We start from the raw sequence: 18,703 nt of genomic DNA, 5'->3' as shown, positions 1-18,703 counted from the left end.
CGTTTGTTTCCTTCAGAGCAGACAATTAGGCTGCATCTCAGAATTGTGACCTCTATAAAAATGTGTTTTTATGCAGAAGACTCAAAGGGAATCTTTGTGTTTCTGTTGATGACCGAGCACGCTGGCAGACACAGGCTGCTGTTGTTTCTCTTCTGTCTTCCCTATGCGCGTAATTACAAGACTCCTCATGCGCCTTGGGCCCATTATTGTAGTTTCTCATCAAGGTTGTTATGGCCCATGAGTGATGTGTCAGCAGATATGTTTATAGTCGGGACGCTTATAGGGCCGTCCATTCACTCAAGTCTTTGTAGCAGCTGTCTGTTTGCCCATGTCATGTTGAGGTTTCATTTGAGAGCACGCTGGGAGAAGACTGTAATTACCCAGACCGGGTTTTGGCAGAGTTAGCAGCACTGACGTTTCACTCTATAAACACGGCAGCTGTAAAGGGGGCAGGTGCTGAGACGCAAACGTTGACGTAAAGTTTAACTCGGAGGGTGAGGCAGTGGGGACAGAGGTGGAGAGGATGGGTTACCTCATCTGCTCTGAACAAAACAAATGAGGTAAATGTGTGTCACGTGTTGCAGGTTACATACGTAACCCTCTCCAGCCGTGTTGACTCATGCCTCCTGTGTGTGTGTGTGTGTGTGTGTGTGTACGTGTGTGTGTACGTGTGTGTGTATATGTACAGTATCAAAAGATAGTAAAGTAGCTCCAGATAAAAGAAAGCGATACCTGTTTATGCTTTGTTTCTCCTTTGGTTTTCCCTCCTTGTCTTAGGGTTGGGGTTTGGTAGTTTCCATTTTGGATCCAGTTCAAAGTTGGTAAAATACTTGGATTAGATAAAAAACAAATCCCTTGTTCAATCTTTCATTCACAGCCTCTCTTCGATTGTCTCTTGTGCCTCTCTCTGATGATACAAGCATCTGCAATGAAAAGAAAAACTGTTGACGCACAATGAAACAACTGTGAAATGCAATATGTGCAGATACCCATGACAAAGACGAGAACAACAAGTCCTTTGCTCAGATATTTATCTGCCGTCCATCATGTCAAAGGAAGAACTTTCATTTTTGACTAGTGCTTCGCCTCATCCTCCTGCCATATTCTGTGACCCGTAGCAGTTAAACAACGATCAGTGATTCATTTAGTTTAGATGTGCTGAATGATAAAGTAGAATGAATATTATTTGTACTGTAGCTCAGCCCACCAGTGAGGAGCAAATGCTTTTCCTCGCAGCAGAAGGAAAAATAAGTCAGGACAGGGTTAATGAACTGTGACAGAATATATGATCCTACACTCTGTAAACTATCCAGGGATTAGCTATGGGCTAAATAAAAACTGTACATATTTTAATGTTTTTTACTTCATTCCCCACCAAACAAAATAACTTAAAAGGACTCGATGAAGGATTCAAAACTGGTTTCAGATTCGGTTCGACTTCCTATCCTCAGATCCTTTATTTTCCAGCGATCCTGTCGAGCTAAATGTCATGCCAGGTATTTATGCAAAGCCTCTGGTTGGGAAGCATGGTGGAGCACTGAAGGAGGGAGACAGAAACACAGGAAGACCGAGAGACAGTGAGAGATTAGAAGTCGGCCTGGCTTCTCTTCAGTTTGCTGAACGAGTGTTTTCCACGCTGGTCTGTCCCTCCTCCATCTTTCTCGAGTTTACAGCGGCACGGACATTATGTCTGAATACGTCTGCACATGTGCTTCTTTGCCATGTCAGATACTTTCTCAGATGAGTGGAAGTGAATTATACATCGAGGCTGGCACAGTTACACTGAAGCGTCACTGCTTATGTAATAGCTGCTGTGGTACTCATTTGCCTGGCTGTATTTAGTAGCACTGGGGGTGAGTGTGTGTGTGTGTGTGTGTGTTGGATGTTGGTTGGCAGCATTGTGTGTGTTTATATTCTGCTTCAGCTATGATCAGTGATTTGTGACACCTTTGCTGAGCCAGATATTGTGGCCTACTTTTCCTCACTGGTAGTAAGTAAACCGCTCTCCTATAATCAAGACTCCTGTCACTGCCCCCCCCCCATTCCTCGCCTCGTTCTCCCTTTCATTGTCAGTCAAAGTGCGGTTGCTTTCAGTGTGAGATAACAGGCCCCTTCTCTTTGCTCACTGCCCTCTGTTACACTGAAACAATGGCCTTCCACTGTCCACACAGCCAGAGCAGCAGGGGGGGGAGGAAGGGAGGTTTAGGAGGGAAAGCCTAACTCTTCCCTCCACATTTGGGACAATGAGAAGTCAGAACAGCCGGAGCACCTGGATATTCCAAAAAAAAAAAACTCAAGTAAACACCAGGCTACAGACAAAATGACCTGCTCCTGCACTGATGGGAAATCAGAGCTGCCCCCAATTATTGTATTAAGACCAAGTCAAAGAGTTAAGCCTGAACTGGTCATTGATCCTGACAAACAGTAGTCCACTGGCCAGACTAATCCCCGTGTCTCTACCACTGGCATTCGTGGTATTTCCAGTGTCTGCGGGTCTGACCACTGACCGCCGCTGCATAACTGTCAGTGGCTGGAAAACCTCCTGGAAAATCCAACACTTGGATGGCGGACCAGGACTGTCAGCCATCCTCCCCTTTTTCACATGCTGTTACCTCAGTTTCGTCCTATGACAGCCGGCTGTGAACCAACACTCTTTAAGCTCACGTGCTGTTTAGTGCTGGGTATGGACGCTCTATACTTTCTGGCGTCCACTGCATCCAGTATCAAAAGCTGGCTACTGAAAGCAGAAAATCATTTTTATAAAGTTAAACTTTACTTTTTTGAATACGTTGGTGCATACTATTTCTCATGCTGAGTAACCTATGATTTATCCATCCTGATAAGTGTGCTATCACCACCTAGAGATTCTGGATTTGATTGGGCTGTGAGCCAAGTGACTGCTAGAACATTTGTTACATTACATTTCTGTTATTATTTTCAGTTTAATTACATTTAATTTATTCTATTGCAAAGATGGCACTGAAACTCCTGTATATACAAAAAAAATGTCAGCGATCGTTAAAACAAAAGCAACCTCAGGGGAACTCATTTCAAACTGGACCCATAAATAAGAATGTGATTGACAGCTTGTGTCCCCTAATGACCACAGTGTTTTCAAAGGGCTGTGTCGCTACTTTCATGTGATCCCATTTCAATAGATTGCTGGCTGCTCTCTCTGTCAAACCCCCACTGGGAGTTTCTCTGCAGTTATATGTGTGTGTGTGATACAGAAAAAGAAAAAACAAAAAGTCTAGGCTTTGGTCGCCCCTCTCTCCAGCAGCCTCTCACGTCTGAATTGAGGCCAGATGCTTTGAGATGCTAAAGAGCCAACCTGTCCGCCGTCTAACTGTCAGACACACACAGAACTTACTGTCTCATTCACCTATTCACTCTCTCTCTTCCTTCCTTACCGCTCTTCGTGTCTCTCCATCTCATTTCGCCCCATGCCTGAAAAACGTGGGCCTCCGCTGCCATTGCAATGCTTCCAAACAGAGGGAGAAGCTAAAGTCTGCAATAAGTTGATTGTAAAAGAGGAGAAGGAAAAAACTGGATGGTGGGAGGACCTGTTGCCAATTACTGCTGCACAGACTCCCTTTTTAGAAACCTTATTCCTTATTCACCGAAAACCTGATTTAATGAAGTCAGACCACTGCAGCTTGGATACAAGAACTCACAACTTTTGTTAAGCTACAATATCAACCATGTTACTTTGCCAAAGAGGACAATATCTCTCTAGTTCGAGTCAAAAGAGACTTGGCACTGAGGCGAAGGGTTAATGAGGACTGAGTGGGTTTGCATGCATTCAGGAATCTCACACACACACACACACACACACTGCAAGACTTTAAAGCCAAGCCATGTGGGGGTAGGTGACAGTGAGCGACCACTGAGACAGACAGTCATTGTGTTGGAATGGAGGCATAATATCACCTCAGGTCTTCTGGCGAAACATTAAAAGACTTCTGTGATTTTTACAGTGGAGTCGGCTGACATCATTTCAGTTACATTTTCTTGCCCGTTTGAAGTTTTATTGCGGAGTTTAAGTGAGTAGCTGCGTGACAAACAAATGGGTGAGTAGATTAGGTGTGGACTGATTGCCTTGCTGAGGTATTGTGTGTGTCAGTGTGTTGCTGCCTTGCCAGTACTTGTGGATTTTCTTTTGTTAGCAGCCGTCTAGGATTATTGTGACTCACCTAGCCTGTTGATTTTCTCTCTACCCCAGTCTCTCTGTCTGGCTTCTCTTTCTCCCTCTCTCCGTCCACTGGGAACACTGGTTTCAGGATTAATCAAGGCCACCCAGGCTCTGTATACTAGAGTGGAATATTTCTGCTGGTCTGAACAAGCTCTCAACTTCACATCAACATTGTGCTTCATTTTGGAAACTCCCAAGTGTTTGGGCACCAATGGCTTCTGTTTTTGTGAACAGTGAAATTCAAATGGGCAGTGACCACCCAATGAAGAAGAAGACATTTTTTAATGAATGATTCTCGCATGCTGATACTTTTGCCCTCGTCCATACAGTGCCTGCTCCGAACTGGCAGTTTTATACTTTGCACCTGTTGTTCTCGTCTTCACACTGGCTTTGCCTTTGGTTAGTCACGCTGTGGTGTTTCTGCCTAAGAAGGGGGAGATGAAAATCTAGCTGCATCGGCCAGTGAGCAGGGAGTTGTAGGAAAGGGGGATGGAAAAGGAAAGAGTGACAGGAGCGCAGCAGAGTAATAATCCAGCACAGGAAGCAAGGACAAGAGGAAAGGGATATGGGTGAATATAGTCAGGAACAGGAAAGAGAGATGAAAGTGGAGGAAGGAGGTGGAAGAACCTAAAAACACATCAGGAAGATGTCACCTTTACAAGTGGTAGAAGCTGTACTAATCAATATTCTCATACCAACAATGGATCAAATGTGTAAGGTGAAGAAAGTCACTTTTAGTGATGAACCTACCAAGTATTATCACCCAACTCTGCAGCTCCCCTCAGTTCCACTGAGTGTTTTAACATCTTTCAGCTCTTCATTTTGGTTTCACAGCCAACAAACTTCATTGTTTTGTTTCACTGTCAGTGCTCTCACAGCACTGGTGTAGCTGTGCACTACATGATCGGCACCAAACAGCAGACAGACGCAGTCGACAACTAACTGGTGAACTTAGTGGAACATTTAGGAGCTAAAGGAGCGTAAATATTGGACGTATATGCATCTGTTAGCCTCCATACCCAACTCTAAATGAATACTAATGTTGCTCCTTGTCTGCTGGATATATGAATAAACAACTGTTTGGTAACATGCTTGCTATCTCAGATGAGAATATGTCCATGTCGTGTGCCAAAAAAGAAATGCAGGTTTAAGTCAGACAGAATTAGAAAGATATTGGGAGGATAAGTGAGTAATCATTTAAAGCTATTTATTCAATAAGAATGCCAAACATTTTGTTTTTACTTTACATGATTAGGGAGTACCCCACTATAGAGACAGTCAAATCAGTTTGTTATGGTTGCTCCTGTCCAGTTTGACAAGGCCAGGAAAGGCAGTTTAAATCAGTAGCAGTAGAGAGTGATGGCTTAGATAAGAAATGTCTGCCTTCACATTTGGTTTTGCTGTTAGGAGATCTTAAGGTGCCGGAGACCTCGGTGTCTGTCTGCTGTCCAGATAAGGACCAAACAGGATTATGGATGCTCGGTGTTCCCAGGAGCTCCGGCCTCTTTGGTGTCTCTTTGGAATACCTGGTATTGGAAATCCCCTAAACCCCCCGACCATCACCCCCACCCAGCCCGCCTTTGTGCTCTCGCCCCTAAACCCAGTTCTCTTTCTTCTGCTTTGTTTTCGCTTTTCTAACTGTGTCCTGAGCCCAGCAGAGTCTCCGGAACAGCTCGGAGGTTACGTGTGATCGCAAGGGGCGATCTGCTGCTGCGGAATAATGGGCTTCCTCTCTTGGGTAACACTGCCGTTATTAACAGACTTATCATAACGGGATTATTTCCCCGTCAAAGACCCCACTTCTGGATCTTGTTAGAGAGCTACCTGGGAACCTCTTTCTTCTGTCAGTCCTGCTCTAACTCATCCTGGGCCAGTCGGTGGCATGTGGAGGGTAAACTCTCACAACCACTTGGTGTATTGACAGTTCCTGTCAGAAGCTGTGAGGCTGCCTTTAAGCCATTCAGCATCATTTAATAGTTTTAGAGCGTCAGGATGCCGAGCACAGTGGCCCCGGCTTGACCCCATAATATCTGGCTGCGACGCTATTGGAGTTTATTTTTGAACGTCGAATCAAATGCCTCGTCGAGAGAAACGCCTCATGAAAGACTATCAGAATGATTTCAGGCACTTGAGATGTTTTCTATTTTTAGTGACGATGACTGGTTTTTCTCTGCCTGTCTTGTGCTGCTGACAGCAGAGGAGGATGCATGTAATGAGAAAACAGGACAAGGCGCTGAGGTGGAGGGATGGTAAAAGTGTTTTCACCTTGTCAAAGGATTGCAGCCAAGAAGGGGAGGAGAGAGGGGCTTCAATAACTTTAAGAAACAACCAGTGAGCAACATCAGAGGGGGAAATTAGCTTTTGGGATTTGTTGCCCGAGTAGCCAGAACAAAACCAGACCCTTGGAGGTCACAGGGGTGGGAGGACAGAATCAGACCAGCTCCCCTCCACTCGTCAGGGGGTCACAGGGCTAGAGCTGGGGGGGTTGGGGGGGTCATGGTTGACTGTCTCAGAGGGTTGTTAATTCTATTATTCCTGCCTGAGAGGTCCTTGTCAGGGCTGGGAGTGAAGAAGGGGAGGGGCTGGCTGGATAAAAGGTGACCGAAGGTTGTGAGGCGTGATTATTTTGGCATGGGAAGTGATCACATACCACACATATCTTTATCTCCTTGACTCATGTGTACTCATGAAGTCTGTCTCTTCGCTGTTACTCCCCCACACTCCCCGTCACGCAATCACAGACTTGTTCACAGTTTAGTCAACATGGATTCAGCAGGCAGGAATTGAACCGCCCTGCTGACTGATCATTAACGACCAATTAAACCATCCCTATATGATTTTTCCCACACAGCCCTGGATGATGTGACCTGAAGTCACCTTAAATTAATTAGTTTTAATTAATTAGTTAGATAAATGTAATCACAAGATTACATTTGAAATTGAGTACTCCTTTGTTAACTGGTTTGTCAATATGTGAGCAAATCATTGAGTGTAAAAACATCCAGGCAGAATTAACTGTCAGAAATGGCCTGATTAAAAATAGACTAGGCGTGTATTTCAAATGGAGCAGAGTGGAGAGCCGCTTCTGCTGCACATCTCGTGGAATCATGCACATTGTAAAGAGTGGCTGCATCACAGCCAGAACACAACACAGCTGCGCCTGTGATCTCCATACAATCCCAAACTTGTTATTCAGGTGTATGTCATGAAGTCATACATCGCAAATGAAGGAAACGATACAGATAAATCTTTATTAGTTCTTCCCGATCGGACAAAACCTCTTTTCAATGCATTTTCTAATGAGACGGTAAATGATATTATTGGCAGAATTACAGACAACATGTGTGTATACCAGAATATTAGTTTCTTTCACACCTCACGTCAACGGTATTCATTTTTAATGTGCTGAGTGAGGTTTGTTTTCATTTTGAATGATTATTTTGAATGCTGCGTTGGCTGGGTTGTACTGGTCTTCTGCCAACATGACTGTCTTCAAGAGTTATATCACCCTCAATTGTCGTTGACAGTTTATTAAAACTTGCCTTGAGGATGTTGCCGAGGCCTCTGATTTATGGTCTGAGGGCATAATTCTTAATGAACATCTGTTAAATGAAGTTTACTACACATTTGTGTATTGTGTATTAATTTAATACAAGGACTATTCCCGCTTAACAGCTTGCAGGGATGTTTTTACCACGTTGCAGTAGTACAATATCAAAAGGTTGTCATGTTGTACTCATAAAACAAATACTAGTTTTATATAGTTGTATACAGTACAGTATATTTAAACTTTATATGTAGCTTCTAGTTTTATTTCGTAGCTCTCTGCTCCATGCAAAGTAAGTAGGATACCCAAAGAAAATGTTGCCTAGGCTGTTGTTGAGGCCCTGTTTCAGAAAGACAAATGTTTTATGAATTCAAACAGTGAAAACAGCACTTCCACCGGTTTGTTGTTTGAGTGTCTCAAACGGTGTTTGATGGTCCAACAGCCACTTTGTTTGGAGCACACTGAGAGCTAGAAAAGAGACTGTTGTTTTGCAATATTGTGCTGTACTTTTTTAGTTTGTGTTTATGAAGGAGTTTGCAGCACACATATTTCAGAGGAATCTGCCAATAAACTGCAATCTGATCTAATCGTTTGCTTAAAACTTCATATCATCAGACTGTTTTTTAATTCAGGGCTGACATGAATGGTGTGCGCCATTTTGTGTGTGTGTGTGTGTGTGTGTGAGAGAGTCAGTCTGTATGATTGTGTTGGTCCTGGCAGACTGTGTGCAGTCATAGCTGGCATGGATTATTCCACTTGGCCAGACGGATTTGAGCTTGGCACGACAGTCTGAGGATATGTGTCCCCTCTCTGCCCCCCCCTCCCGAGCAACAAACACTGATAATACTATCTGAAAATGGATGAACGCTGGCTTTTATTGTGTTAATGAAATGTATCAATGCTCCTCATCCTAAAAATAGTGCAGCGACCTAGTGAGGCTATTAATCATTTCTTCAAAAATGTTCCGATAGGCAGCTGAACATGTGATCACGGTGAAGTGACTAGATTTCAAACCCCTTCAGAAACAAGACACAGATGACTGCTCACCAGGTTCAGACAGGGACATTCAGGAAAATCCAAGCAGCTGCAGATGATGATGACCGTGACTCATTCTCTCTCCCTGTCTGTTTTATCCTCAGTCTTTACTAAATCGAAATCTATCCTATTTTTTCCTCTTCCTGTCTCCTTAATGACATTGACAATTAGCACTGGCGTCACCAGAGGTATAGAGTGTATTTAATGAGGGATGAGCCTTTACTGGAAGAGGAGGGGAGTCTGGGGACGTACTCCCCCAGGACAAATGTTTCAAATAAACAGCTGTAAAGTGGCTGCAGCTAATGAGTTTTGCAAGTGGCAACAGGTCTAAAATCAATAAATAATTTGGCTTCATTGTTGCAAAAATAATGTTTGATTGTAATAAGTTTATATGTACACTGTCGCATTTTAATAATAAATCATTATTAATATGTATTTAATCATTTTAATATGAACAATGTAAGGATAATGATAAGATGATTAGGCCTATAATTCAAAGCTGATAATAAAGCTATTTACCACAAAATGAGCCTCAAGCACACATTTTTAACACATGGATGAGATGCAAAGCACAAATCACATTAGCGACTGTCAGCATCCAGCAAGAACAACCATAGTAATTATTTTTCATGTCTATTTAAAGCGTATTACATGTACAGCAGAAGAGGCACAGGTGTAGATCTCCATTTATCTGCTTCAGCTTCAGGGTCCTGGTGTTGTACATTCTGGTCCAGTGTCACACTGTCACAGTTCACTGGGACACTTGAACAGCCGTTATCAGTATTGTTAGCAACATCTGTGCTTTTCCTGCTATGACCAATCAAAATGTCTGCCGTTCCTCTTGTTTTCTGCTGAACCTTTCTGGAAAAACAAAATGAAATATATGAATTCCTGGTTCAATAAACTACAAATCCACAGAAGAGACAGATGAATATTATAGGTAGTAGTTTGTTTTGTCAGTGAAATGAATCTTTACCATATTCACCATCTTGGTTTAGCTTTGCTTCATGTCTTAACCATAGATATGTGTTTTCTGCAAACTGGAATCACAGCTCCCTTTAATTTTATTAGCGACTTTGTAATCAGCTACGTGTCAATTTTTCTTACTCTACAAAAAATAAACACACTGAAGAAATAAATGCAAAATCATCAAATCATGATGGTCTATAAAAGTATTACTATAAAGTGCATGACTTATGTGCATTACTGTAGTTGTTACTACTTAGTTGAGACTTAAATAAGAGGCATCAGACATTTGGACTCATCATAGAAGAAAAGCATTACTGATGACATAAAAGATGGCCTCTTCCATTCAAGAGTAGCGTAGGGGCCTGAAACTGGGACACAGATGGATCGGGCCATCAATAACGTTATTAGTTACACCTGTGTTTGAGTTAAACTGTCCACTGTTTTATTTTATTTAATTCTCACTGTCCTAGATAGCCGTAGCCCTCTCTGGAAATATACGGAAAAAATAAATACAGGGAAAATACAACTCAGTAGTGAACTGAATTCACAAGCTTTACAAAGTGAAACCAGCTGCTGGTCAGTAATAGCTCAGAATTGAAACACTGTCTTTTCTTGTGTCCTCAATTAAATTGCCTGCACATTTTTTACTGCCTACTCAGAAAAAATCAATGGCAAAGCTCAGAGTTGATCACCTGCAACACTGGCTGTTCAGTCCAGCCATTGGTGTCACTTCACTTTATCTATTTATCTTTATCTATTTTAAATACTTTGCTTGTAGGCGTCAGGTTTCATCGTATCATCTCTTTATCTTGATTGCGATTGCTGTAGTGGCGTTTTAATGGTTTCCCCACAGTGCAGCTCTGTGCAGCAGTCTTTGCTGGGTCCTAGTGCCACCATTTTGTCTGTATGCTGTGAGTCGACGTCAAACTCGTGGCAGAATGAATTATTTCAGAGAACTATTTTAAAATTTAGCAGCCTAAAGGGACATAAACTTGGTCGTTGCGCCTTTGGCAGCTAGAAGAAAGTATTATGTTTCATGCATATTGAATGACAAACCTTGTATGCATGGGTACAACTCTCAAACAGAGCATGTGTAATAGCCACATCTGTTGCATGTGGAGCATGAATTAAAAATGTTGTCCTCCTTTTTTTTTCCTCTCATCAGAGTGTGTGGTGTGTCTAACGCCGTCAGGGTGCCATGGCTCTGGTTCAGGCACTACCTGTGACCGTGACTGACCACCCGAATTCAGGTCTTGACGTCCAGCAGTGCCGGCCGCTATCATCTCACTCCCCCTCAGGCCCCTGCCCTGGACCCTGTGGGCCCTGCAGTCCCGGGACAGCCATGGGTTCTGTCAGCAGTCTCATATCAGGCCGGACATACCAAGAGAGACACTGCCGTGCCAGCGAATTCACCACCAAGCCACGCCGCTCCACGCCGTCTACCAGCTGCTTCCGGCTCCAAGATAACACCCTCCGCAGCGGGAGCTCTTTGGAGCAGCTGCTGGTTATCAGCAACCAAACGTATCCCCAGGCCCAGATTCTGCCCCCACCGCTGCCCACCAAGAAGCAGCCCCGACCTGGTAACTCTGCTGGGGCAGGCGCTGGAACGGGTGTTGGAACAGTAGCTGGTGGCACTAATGGGAACTTGGGGTATGCAAGCGAAGAGGTGGTTGTTGGAGACTGGAACGACAACTTGGTGCTGGCAGCTGCAAGCCCCTGCAGTGACTCGGAGGACCAAAGGGACAACAGGACTCTGAACGGCAACATTGGAGGGCCTCCTCCCAAACTCATCCCAGTGTCCGGACAGTTAGAGAAGGTAAGAGTACCTGATAAGTCGGCAAGGTCAATATATTTAGTGCAGATACATTGGTATGGGGTATATATGTTGGCCGATAAGCAACAACAACCTTCAGCACATAAATGTGTCTCAGTTGCATCGTCCACCAGAGAGCTCTGACACATTTAAATACAAATTTCAACTCAAGGTCCACTTTCCAGGTTTTTACAGTCCTCCGAGCAAACTATTCTAGAAAAAAAGCTAGTAAGTGTTTATGTGATGTGGTTATGTTTAAAAAATATTCAATTCTTCTCAATTCTGAAACTCCAATATAGGACGCGCTCCAATAAAAGCTATTTGTTACCTGGGATCGTCATTATTTTGTACACAACATACATTTTGGAGCAAAAGGGTGATAAAAGGTAGAAACACTACCCCACTGGGAGTGTTCAGACATTCAGTCCCTACCGTCTCCATAAGAGCTGTTGTGTAGTTAACCGTGACCTCTGACCTGAAGATATTTATAGCAAAATGTCCTCTTTAATTACAGCTCAATATTACGTGCTGTTACATTGGATATCATAGGAAGGACTTTTTTTTTTTGTCCTCCTCTCTACCAGGAATATGCACTGTTCTCCTGAGCACGTCTGCAGCACTTGTCGACATGCTTTACTGCAGACTGCCTCGGCTGTCTAATTGGCTATTTATTTCCATCGATCCAGAGGGAAGCTTAATCACTTGCTCAGATGGATCATTTGACAGCTGCTCACCTTGCAGACACATCATGATCAGCAGCAGAGCTTGCTTATATTCAGTGACGCATTTAGTGAACCCTGAGGAAGATCGTTAAGAAAAATGCTTACAGAACACGTGAGGAGTTTTCACCCCTCTGTGTTTCTCTCGTCTCTTCCTCAGCTCTTCTACCCCCCTCTTTGTTTATCTGCCCTTTAATCAGATTTTTTCTGTCCACTCCTCTTTCACTTTCTTCCCCTCTTGCCGGTCTCTCTATCATAGATGATAAGAAAATCATTAAGAAAATTGCGTAATGAAGCCCATGAATACCAATTAAACCAAATTAAACTAATCAGAGCCCAGAGGGGTGACCTGCCATCATATCACTCACCCCTCTCTAATGAGTTTTATTCAGCCGTTGCGAATTTGCATAGCTTTGCCTTTATCAGTCCCTAATGCTGTTTTTTTTTAAAAATAATTTTGTACTTTCAGAACATGGAGAAAGTGCTGATCCGCCCCACAGCGTTCAAACCTGTCATTCCCAAGAATCGTCACTCCGTGCAGTACTTGTCACCACGGCCAGGGGGCAGCAGTCTGTCAGAGAGCCAGGCCAGCCTCAACCTCCTGCTGCCCCTCGGAGGATCCAACAACGCCAACGGCACAAACGGCATCGGAGGGAGCAGCAGTTCCAGCTCTGAAGGGAAGCGCAATTCCTTCAGCGGAGGCCGCAATGCTCGGAGCAGCCAGTCCTGCTCCATGTCAGATTCAGGGAGGAACTCCCTCTCCAGCCTCCCTACTCACAGCAGCACAGGCTACAGTCTGGCCCCCAGTGAGGGCTCCAGCTCTGGGTCTGGCTCTGGGGGCCAGCTGGAGCCCGTGGCAGGCCTGGGCCGAAACACTTCAGGCGGGACTGGGAGCCATGGCCACACTAACTCAGACAGTGGGCGTTCCTCGTCCAGTAAGAGCACGGGCTCGGGGTCAATAAGTGGGCGCGGGCAGCCCCTGTCGGACAGTGGGTCCTGTGGCCACTCGCCGCCACCTGTGGAGGGCTACGAGGCGGTGGTGAGGGAGCTGGAGGAGAAGCTGCGGGAACGAGACCTGGAGCTCCAGCAGCTCCGGGAAAATCTGGATGAGAATGAAGCTGCCATCTGCCAGGTGAGGCTTAAATACCTCATTACACTGACCAAACCTTCCTTTTAATCAGCACATGCATAACATGAGATATTGTTAGCACGGATGAAACACTAACCTCTGACCTCTAACCCATGTCTTTTGCTCCGAAAGGTGTATGAGGAGAAGCAGCGTCGCTGTGAAAGAGAGATGGAGGAGCTGAGACAGAGCTGTGCAGCAAAGATGAAGCAGGCGTCTCAGAAGGGCCAGAGGGCACAGCAGATGCTACAGTTACAGGTATGCTTAAAACTTAAAAACCTCTCAAAACATTTTCACAGAAATTAGCGGATCTATTGCTATTTAAGAAGTTTTGAAATGCACTCTTACTAAGCTGCAGTCCATTATGCCAAGATCTTGAAAGCTGTTAAGTATGGATTTCTGTTTGTCATCAGGTATTTCAACTACAGCAAGAGAAAAAGAAGCTGCAGGAGGACTTCTCTTCTCTGCTGCAGGACAGAGAGACGCTGGAAAGGAGGTGTGCCACCATCCAGAGGGAGCAGACCCAGCTGGGGCCACGTCTGGAAGAGACAAAGTGGGAGGTGAGTGAGAGTCACATGCTGGAACGCTTTCAGGTTATTAAAGGTGCAGACTGTCAAGTGCAACGTCTCTGTTTGAGACTGGCCGGAGAACTTCATATTTCCACGCCTGACTCGCTTTCTCTTGTCCCTTCAGGTGTGTCAGAAGTCAGGAGAGATCTCCCTCCTGAAGCAGCAGCTGAAGGAGATCCAGTCGGAGCTCAGCCAGAAGGCTGGAGACATTGTGGTGCTGAAGGCTCAGCTTAGAGAAGCCCGTTCTGAACTGCAGGCTAGCCAGGTTCGAACCCAGGAGGCTCAGACGGCCCAGCGGACACGATCTCTGGAGCTCGAAGTCTGCGAGAACGAACTCCAGAGACGCAAGAGCGAGGCCGAGCTGCTCCGAGAGAAAGTGGCACGTTTGGAAGAGGAGTCAGCCCGCCTCCGTGACACTCTGTCCAGTCACACTGGACTGTCTCTACCCGGAAACGTAACCATGAAGGGGCAATGCATGAACCTCTCCCTCCAGCAGGGTAGAGGTCTTACAGGAAGGGGCGGTCCCAGTCCCTGTGTGTACCGCGATGGAGAGGAGACTCACCTGGTCTGGGGAGGGGAGAGTGATGAAGCCAAGGCACAGAGGCAGAATGCAGAAACAGTGTTGGGACTCAGACAACAGGTACACGTTTTTTCCTGCACCATTTCCAGCCACAAGTATTGAAAATGAATGAATGAAGAAGTGGAAAATAGCTAAGTAGATTTAATTTAGAAAATATTGTCCTTTTTACTGCCCTACAGTTACAGTCATTACTTTGCAGATTAATTTATAAGATATGATGCATTGTTATAAATCAAATTACAAAACAGGATATAAAGTAGGTAAAAGTGGCTCCACCTCCACTATTTATGATGTTAAAATGCTGCTTACATGTTAATGTATCAGTATTAATAAATAGATGATGATACCAAATAATAACTTATAATTTAAGACAAGGACAAATTTTCTTTATAATGAACATCTTTAAATTTAAACACGTCCGTGCTTTTTACTCGAGTAAAAATACTTTTTACTTTTACTCAAGTAAATGACTGAATATGTCTTCCAGCTCTTAGACAGTGCAGCTCAAACATTTCATGTGTCTGTTTTTCTCAGGTGGAGAGGCTGAAGGCTGAACTCATGTACGAGAGGAGAACTGGTGAGGAGCAACTTTCACGGTTTGAGGATGAGAGAAGGGTGTGGCATGAGGAGAAGGAAAAGGTAAAGAGGAGATTTGTCTGTCTAATTTTTGTCATTTTCTCTCGGTGTCATGCATGTCAAGATAAATAGGGCTGTTGAACAAATTCGGAAGCTTACCCTGATCCTTCCTAAGTATTTACTTACTTCCTCACAGGTAATCCACTACCAGAAACAGCTGCAGCAGAACTACATCCAGATGTACCGTCGAAACCGGGATCTTGAGCGAGTGATGAGGGAGTTGAGTCTGGAGCTGGAGAACAGGGACATGGAGGACTATGAGGTCCACAGTGGCAGCAATGACATCCACTTTGAGGAAATCACCGCCACTGAGATCTAAAAACACACACTTACAGTAATACGTGCACAGAAACAAGGAAACACAACTCACTAAAGACTCTGAGGATGTAAACCAAACATTGAACTCCAGGCCAAATACTGCACTATGTTCAACATGGCTTTACCTGGACCACTGAGGGAGCACTCACCACTCGTCACTGTCAAAAGGGAGATTTTCCCAATGGTGCATTCTTACTTTCTGCTAACAGACACGTACTCCAATAAATCCCTATAAAGTGCCCCCCCTGCCGGCGCTTTTAATGGGTTTTATTAGCCACTATAAAGCCAGCACAAAGACTTCTTTTTTTTCCATGGGAGCAAAAGCAGTGAAAAAAGTGTTTCTTTCTCAGACGTCGTTCAAATCAGGGTATCGGAAAAGTCAACAGGAACTTTAAGCAAAAAATGTCACCACATGCACAGTGATCTGATCTGGTCATGGCGCGGTCATACCTTTTCTTGGTAGCACTCCCGGCCGCCAGCATGCATGCAGCGATGCATCACGACAGCAGTCCCATCAACGCCACCGCTTCCGGCTATTAATGTTGACCTCATCACCCGTCCAAACTGTGCAAACAACAACTGCAGCACGAGTCCTCCGAGGAACTGCTTAAAGGGAAAATAACACCAAATATTTCATCCTCTGCTGCTTGAATTTTATGGTGTTCAGAGGATCAGCAGTTCATTTCATTTTCCAAATTAGAAAAGGATAAGAAGTATTTCCTCAGCAGCGTGTGTCTGAAAAAGAATGTATTGTGACTGTTATCACTCCAGAAATGCAGTATAAATCGTCTCCGGCAATGAAAGAATCTGCTCACCAAGGGAAACATGACATCATTTTGCACAACTTCCCTGCCTCCTATTGTTCGGGATTCAGCTGTCTTTCTTATGAAGCAAATCATCAAATTCAAACAAACCAGTTTAACATTTATTTCTTGGTTTGCTTACATGTGGACATCCTCCTCTGTCGTTTCCCAAACCGTCGAGGACACAGAAACCAAACGTTCAAAGGAAATGCTTTATTTGAACGCTGCTCATGTTTTGTAGACCACCAACAGTGATGTGTCAACTCATTTAGACAACGCAGAAAGCTCAGACATAAACATTTACATGTTATAGTCGTGTAGCACAAGGAAGCAGACCGTAGCTGATTCTCCTCTTTCTCTGCCTTTATCTCTATGCTCTCTCTTTCCATCTCTGTCTCTGCTTCTTACTCAACTATTTTTATAACAGTGAAAAGCACCACAGCAGTCAGTATCAGGAAACTAAAAATGGAGCATATTCTTTCAGCTTGGTCGTGACGTCACTGAGAGATTCAAGCCAGTGTTTTAACTGTAGGCATGCTTATTCAGAGTTTCCGTTTATTCCCCTGCATTCCCATTAGCACTCTTTATTTAGCTTTTGGCAGCCCAAAGGCAAATAACACTTTTAAAGTCTTCCTAGTCTCCCCTAGACTATAACCTTCACTGACTGCTATACAGGTAACGAGACTGGCATGTCTGCATGTCTTTGTTATATCAGATTTCAGAAGAAGCCCGTTCAGATTGCGGTGAGATGAGAATTTGCGGATGCAGGAGCTCCAGCACTGAATGTCCTCAAGGCAGGTCGGCTGTTAACGCCCTAGATATAAACCCATGAGGAGCATGTTAACATTTTAAGCTGTGGGTTGCTCTGTTTTCTCATAGTATATGCAGGGCTGTGTATAACACTGAGCATGGTGGGTCCCTATGAGGAAAAAAAAAAAAAAAAGTAGTGGGCTTAGAACTTTTATTTTACAAAGAGTCTATATCAAGGAATAATAGCTAAATGGAAATCTATATAATGGAGGAGATGTTGTATATTTTTTTATATATAGCACCTGAAGATATTTTGTTGTAGTACTGGTATAAGTGTGGGTTTAATATGCAGAGTATAAATACTTCTATATATATATATATACATATATATTATCTATCACATACCAATATATCAAATGATGGATCAATTATAAATGGAGGCAGCAGCTTAGAAAGAGTGCACCTAATACTGTGTAATGCATGAAAATATGTTTACAATATTTAACCTGTGTGACACAAACATACACTCTGATGACCAAACTTGCAGCTAATGAAACAGTTGGGAGCCTTTTTCTCGGGCTCAGTTTTGACCTGATGTCTCTCCATTTTGATTGATCTTTCATTTGATCGTCAGTATCATAACATCGCACCAATTCATGTCTTCATCGTCGGGTTTTGTGCACGTCATTCGTTTATAAATGCATGAGACAGGTCGTTTTTTTTTAAATGACTTATTCATCAAGTTGAGGTTGGAGCCGATGCAAACCAAGAAGGTGTTATGTTTCCTGTACTTGGAAATGCAATCGAAGCCCTTTCAGAAGATATGATCGGTATATTTGATCACTATATTTTGCATGACGTTGCCACATTCACGGTGGTTTGAGAGATTTTGTAGAATATTAAAAGCCATGGGAAGCGACTTTGAATGGAACAAGTTGGTTTTTGTCCAATTTAATTTGTTAACCAGACCCAGACTGTTACTGACTCACCACAGATGCAGCACAGGTACAGATTAACAATAAACACAGGTGTTGCGAATCAAACTAACCTCACTGAAAAGCACCGTGTGCGTCCCGGACTTCTGTTTTTTTTTTTTTCCTCACATCTCAGTTCTCCTCATTGTTGCATCGCATTCTTAATGTTTTCTGTTTTCTGTGTAAATATGTAAAACACTAAATAGTATAACAGAGTGACATTGTCTTTTATTTAGACAAAATATCTATTTCAAATGTAGCCACTGTGACTAGACCAAAGCAACGTAACACATTTCTTTTTTTTTGTGGCGTTTTTCTCATTGTTTTGTCTGCATTTCTTTATGTTTACTTACATTGTGTCTTCAATAATTCATAAAGTATGTAGTTGTCCATGTATATTTTTATGTGTACATTTCTTGTACAAATGACTGTGTTTTTAATTAAAGAACAAGTTGTCACACCTTAAAGTGATGAAGTGTTGATTTAACTTTTTTTTTCCTGAAACACATCAAGGTTAAGCAAGGCATACTGGCAGAGCTTTTATTGCATTCTAGACAAATATCTAAAGCACTTTGAAATAACTCAAAGACAGACACACTCAGTTTCATCTTTGAATTTAATTGCATAACTGAACTGAAACATTTCACCTTGAGCTTTTCTAGCACTTAATAA

The 18,703-nt window shown here is 43.5% G+C and overlaps 1 protein-coding gene across 2 annotated transcripts in view; it reads left to right on the top strand.

The window, feature by feature from the left end:
- The window catches only part of LOC139210518 (leucine zipper putative tumor suppressor 2 homolog), a 207,155-nt gene that overhangs the window by 910 nt on the left and 187,542 nt on the right, over window positions 1–18,703 (top strand). Inside the window, exons 2-8 of one of the 2 annotated variants that reach the window (XR_011585264.1) lie at window positions 10,909–11,559; window positions 12,745–13,407; window positions 13,537–13,659; window positions 13,815–13,961; window positions 14,095–14,610; window positions 15,085–15,189; window positions 15,323–16,644. Coding sequence is in view for 1 of the 2 variants with exons in the window: in XM_070840528.1 (XP_070696629.1) it covers window positions 10,942–11,559; window positions 12,745–13,407; window positions 13,537–13,659; window positions 13,815–13,961; window positions 14,095–14,610; window positions 15,085–15,189; window positions 15,323–15,505 (2,355 nt within the window). In the remaining variant the exon portion in view is untranslated. Of the gene's footprint in view, window positions 1–10,908; window positions 11,560–12,744; window positions 13,408–13,536; window positions 13,660–13,814; window positions 13,962–14,094; window positions 14,611–15,084; window positions 15,190–15,322; window positions 18,485–18,703 lie in introns of those variants that run through there. The other variant, XM_070840528.1, reaches the window with a different exon arrangement.

The sequence above is a fragment of the Pempheris klunzingeri genome, chromosome 12, assembly GCF_042242105.1.
Source record: "Pempheris klunzingeri isolate RE-2024b chromosome 12, fPemKlu1.hap1, whole genome shotgun sequence".
Classification (NCBI taxonomy): domain Eukaryota; kingdom Metazoa; phylum Chordata; class Actinopteri; order Acropomatiformes; family Pempheridae; genus Pempheris; species Pempheris klunzingeri.
This window is presented reverse-complemented; position numbering and strand designations above follow the sequence as displayed.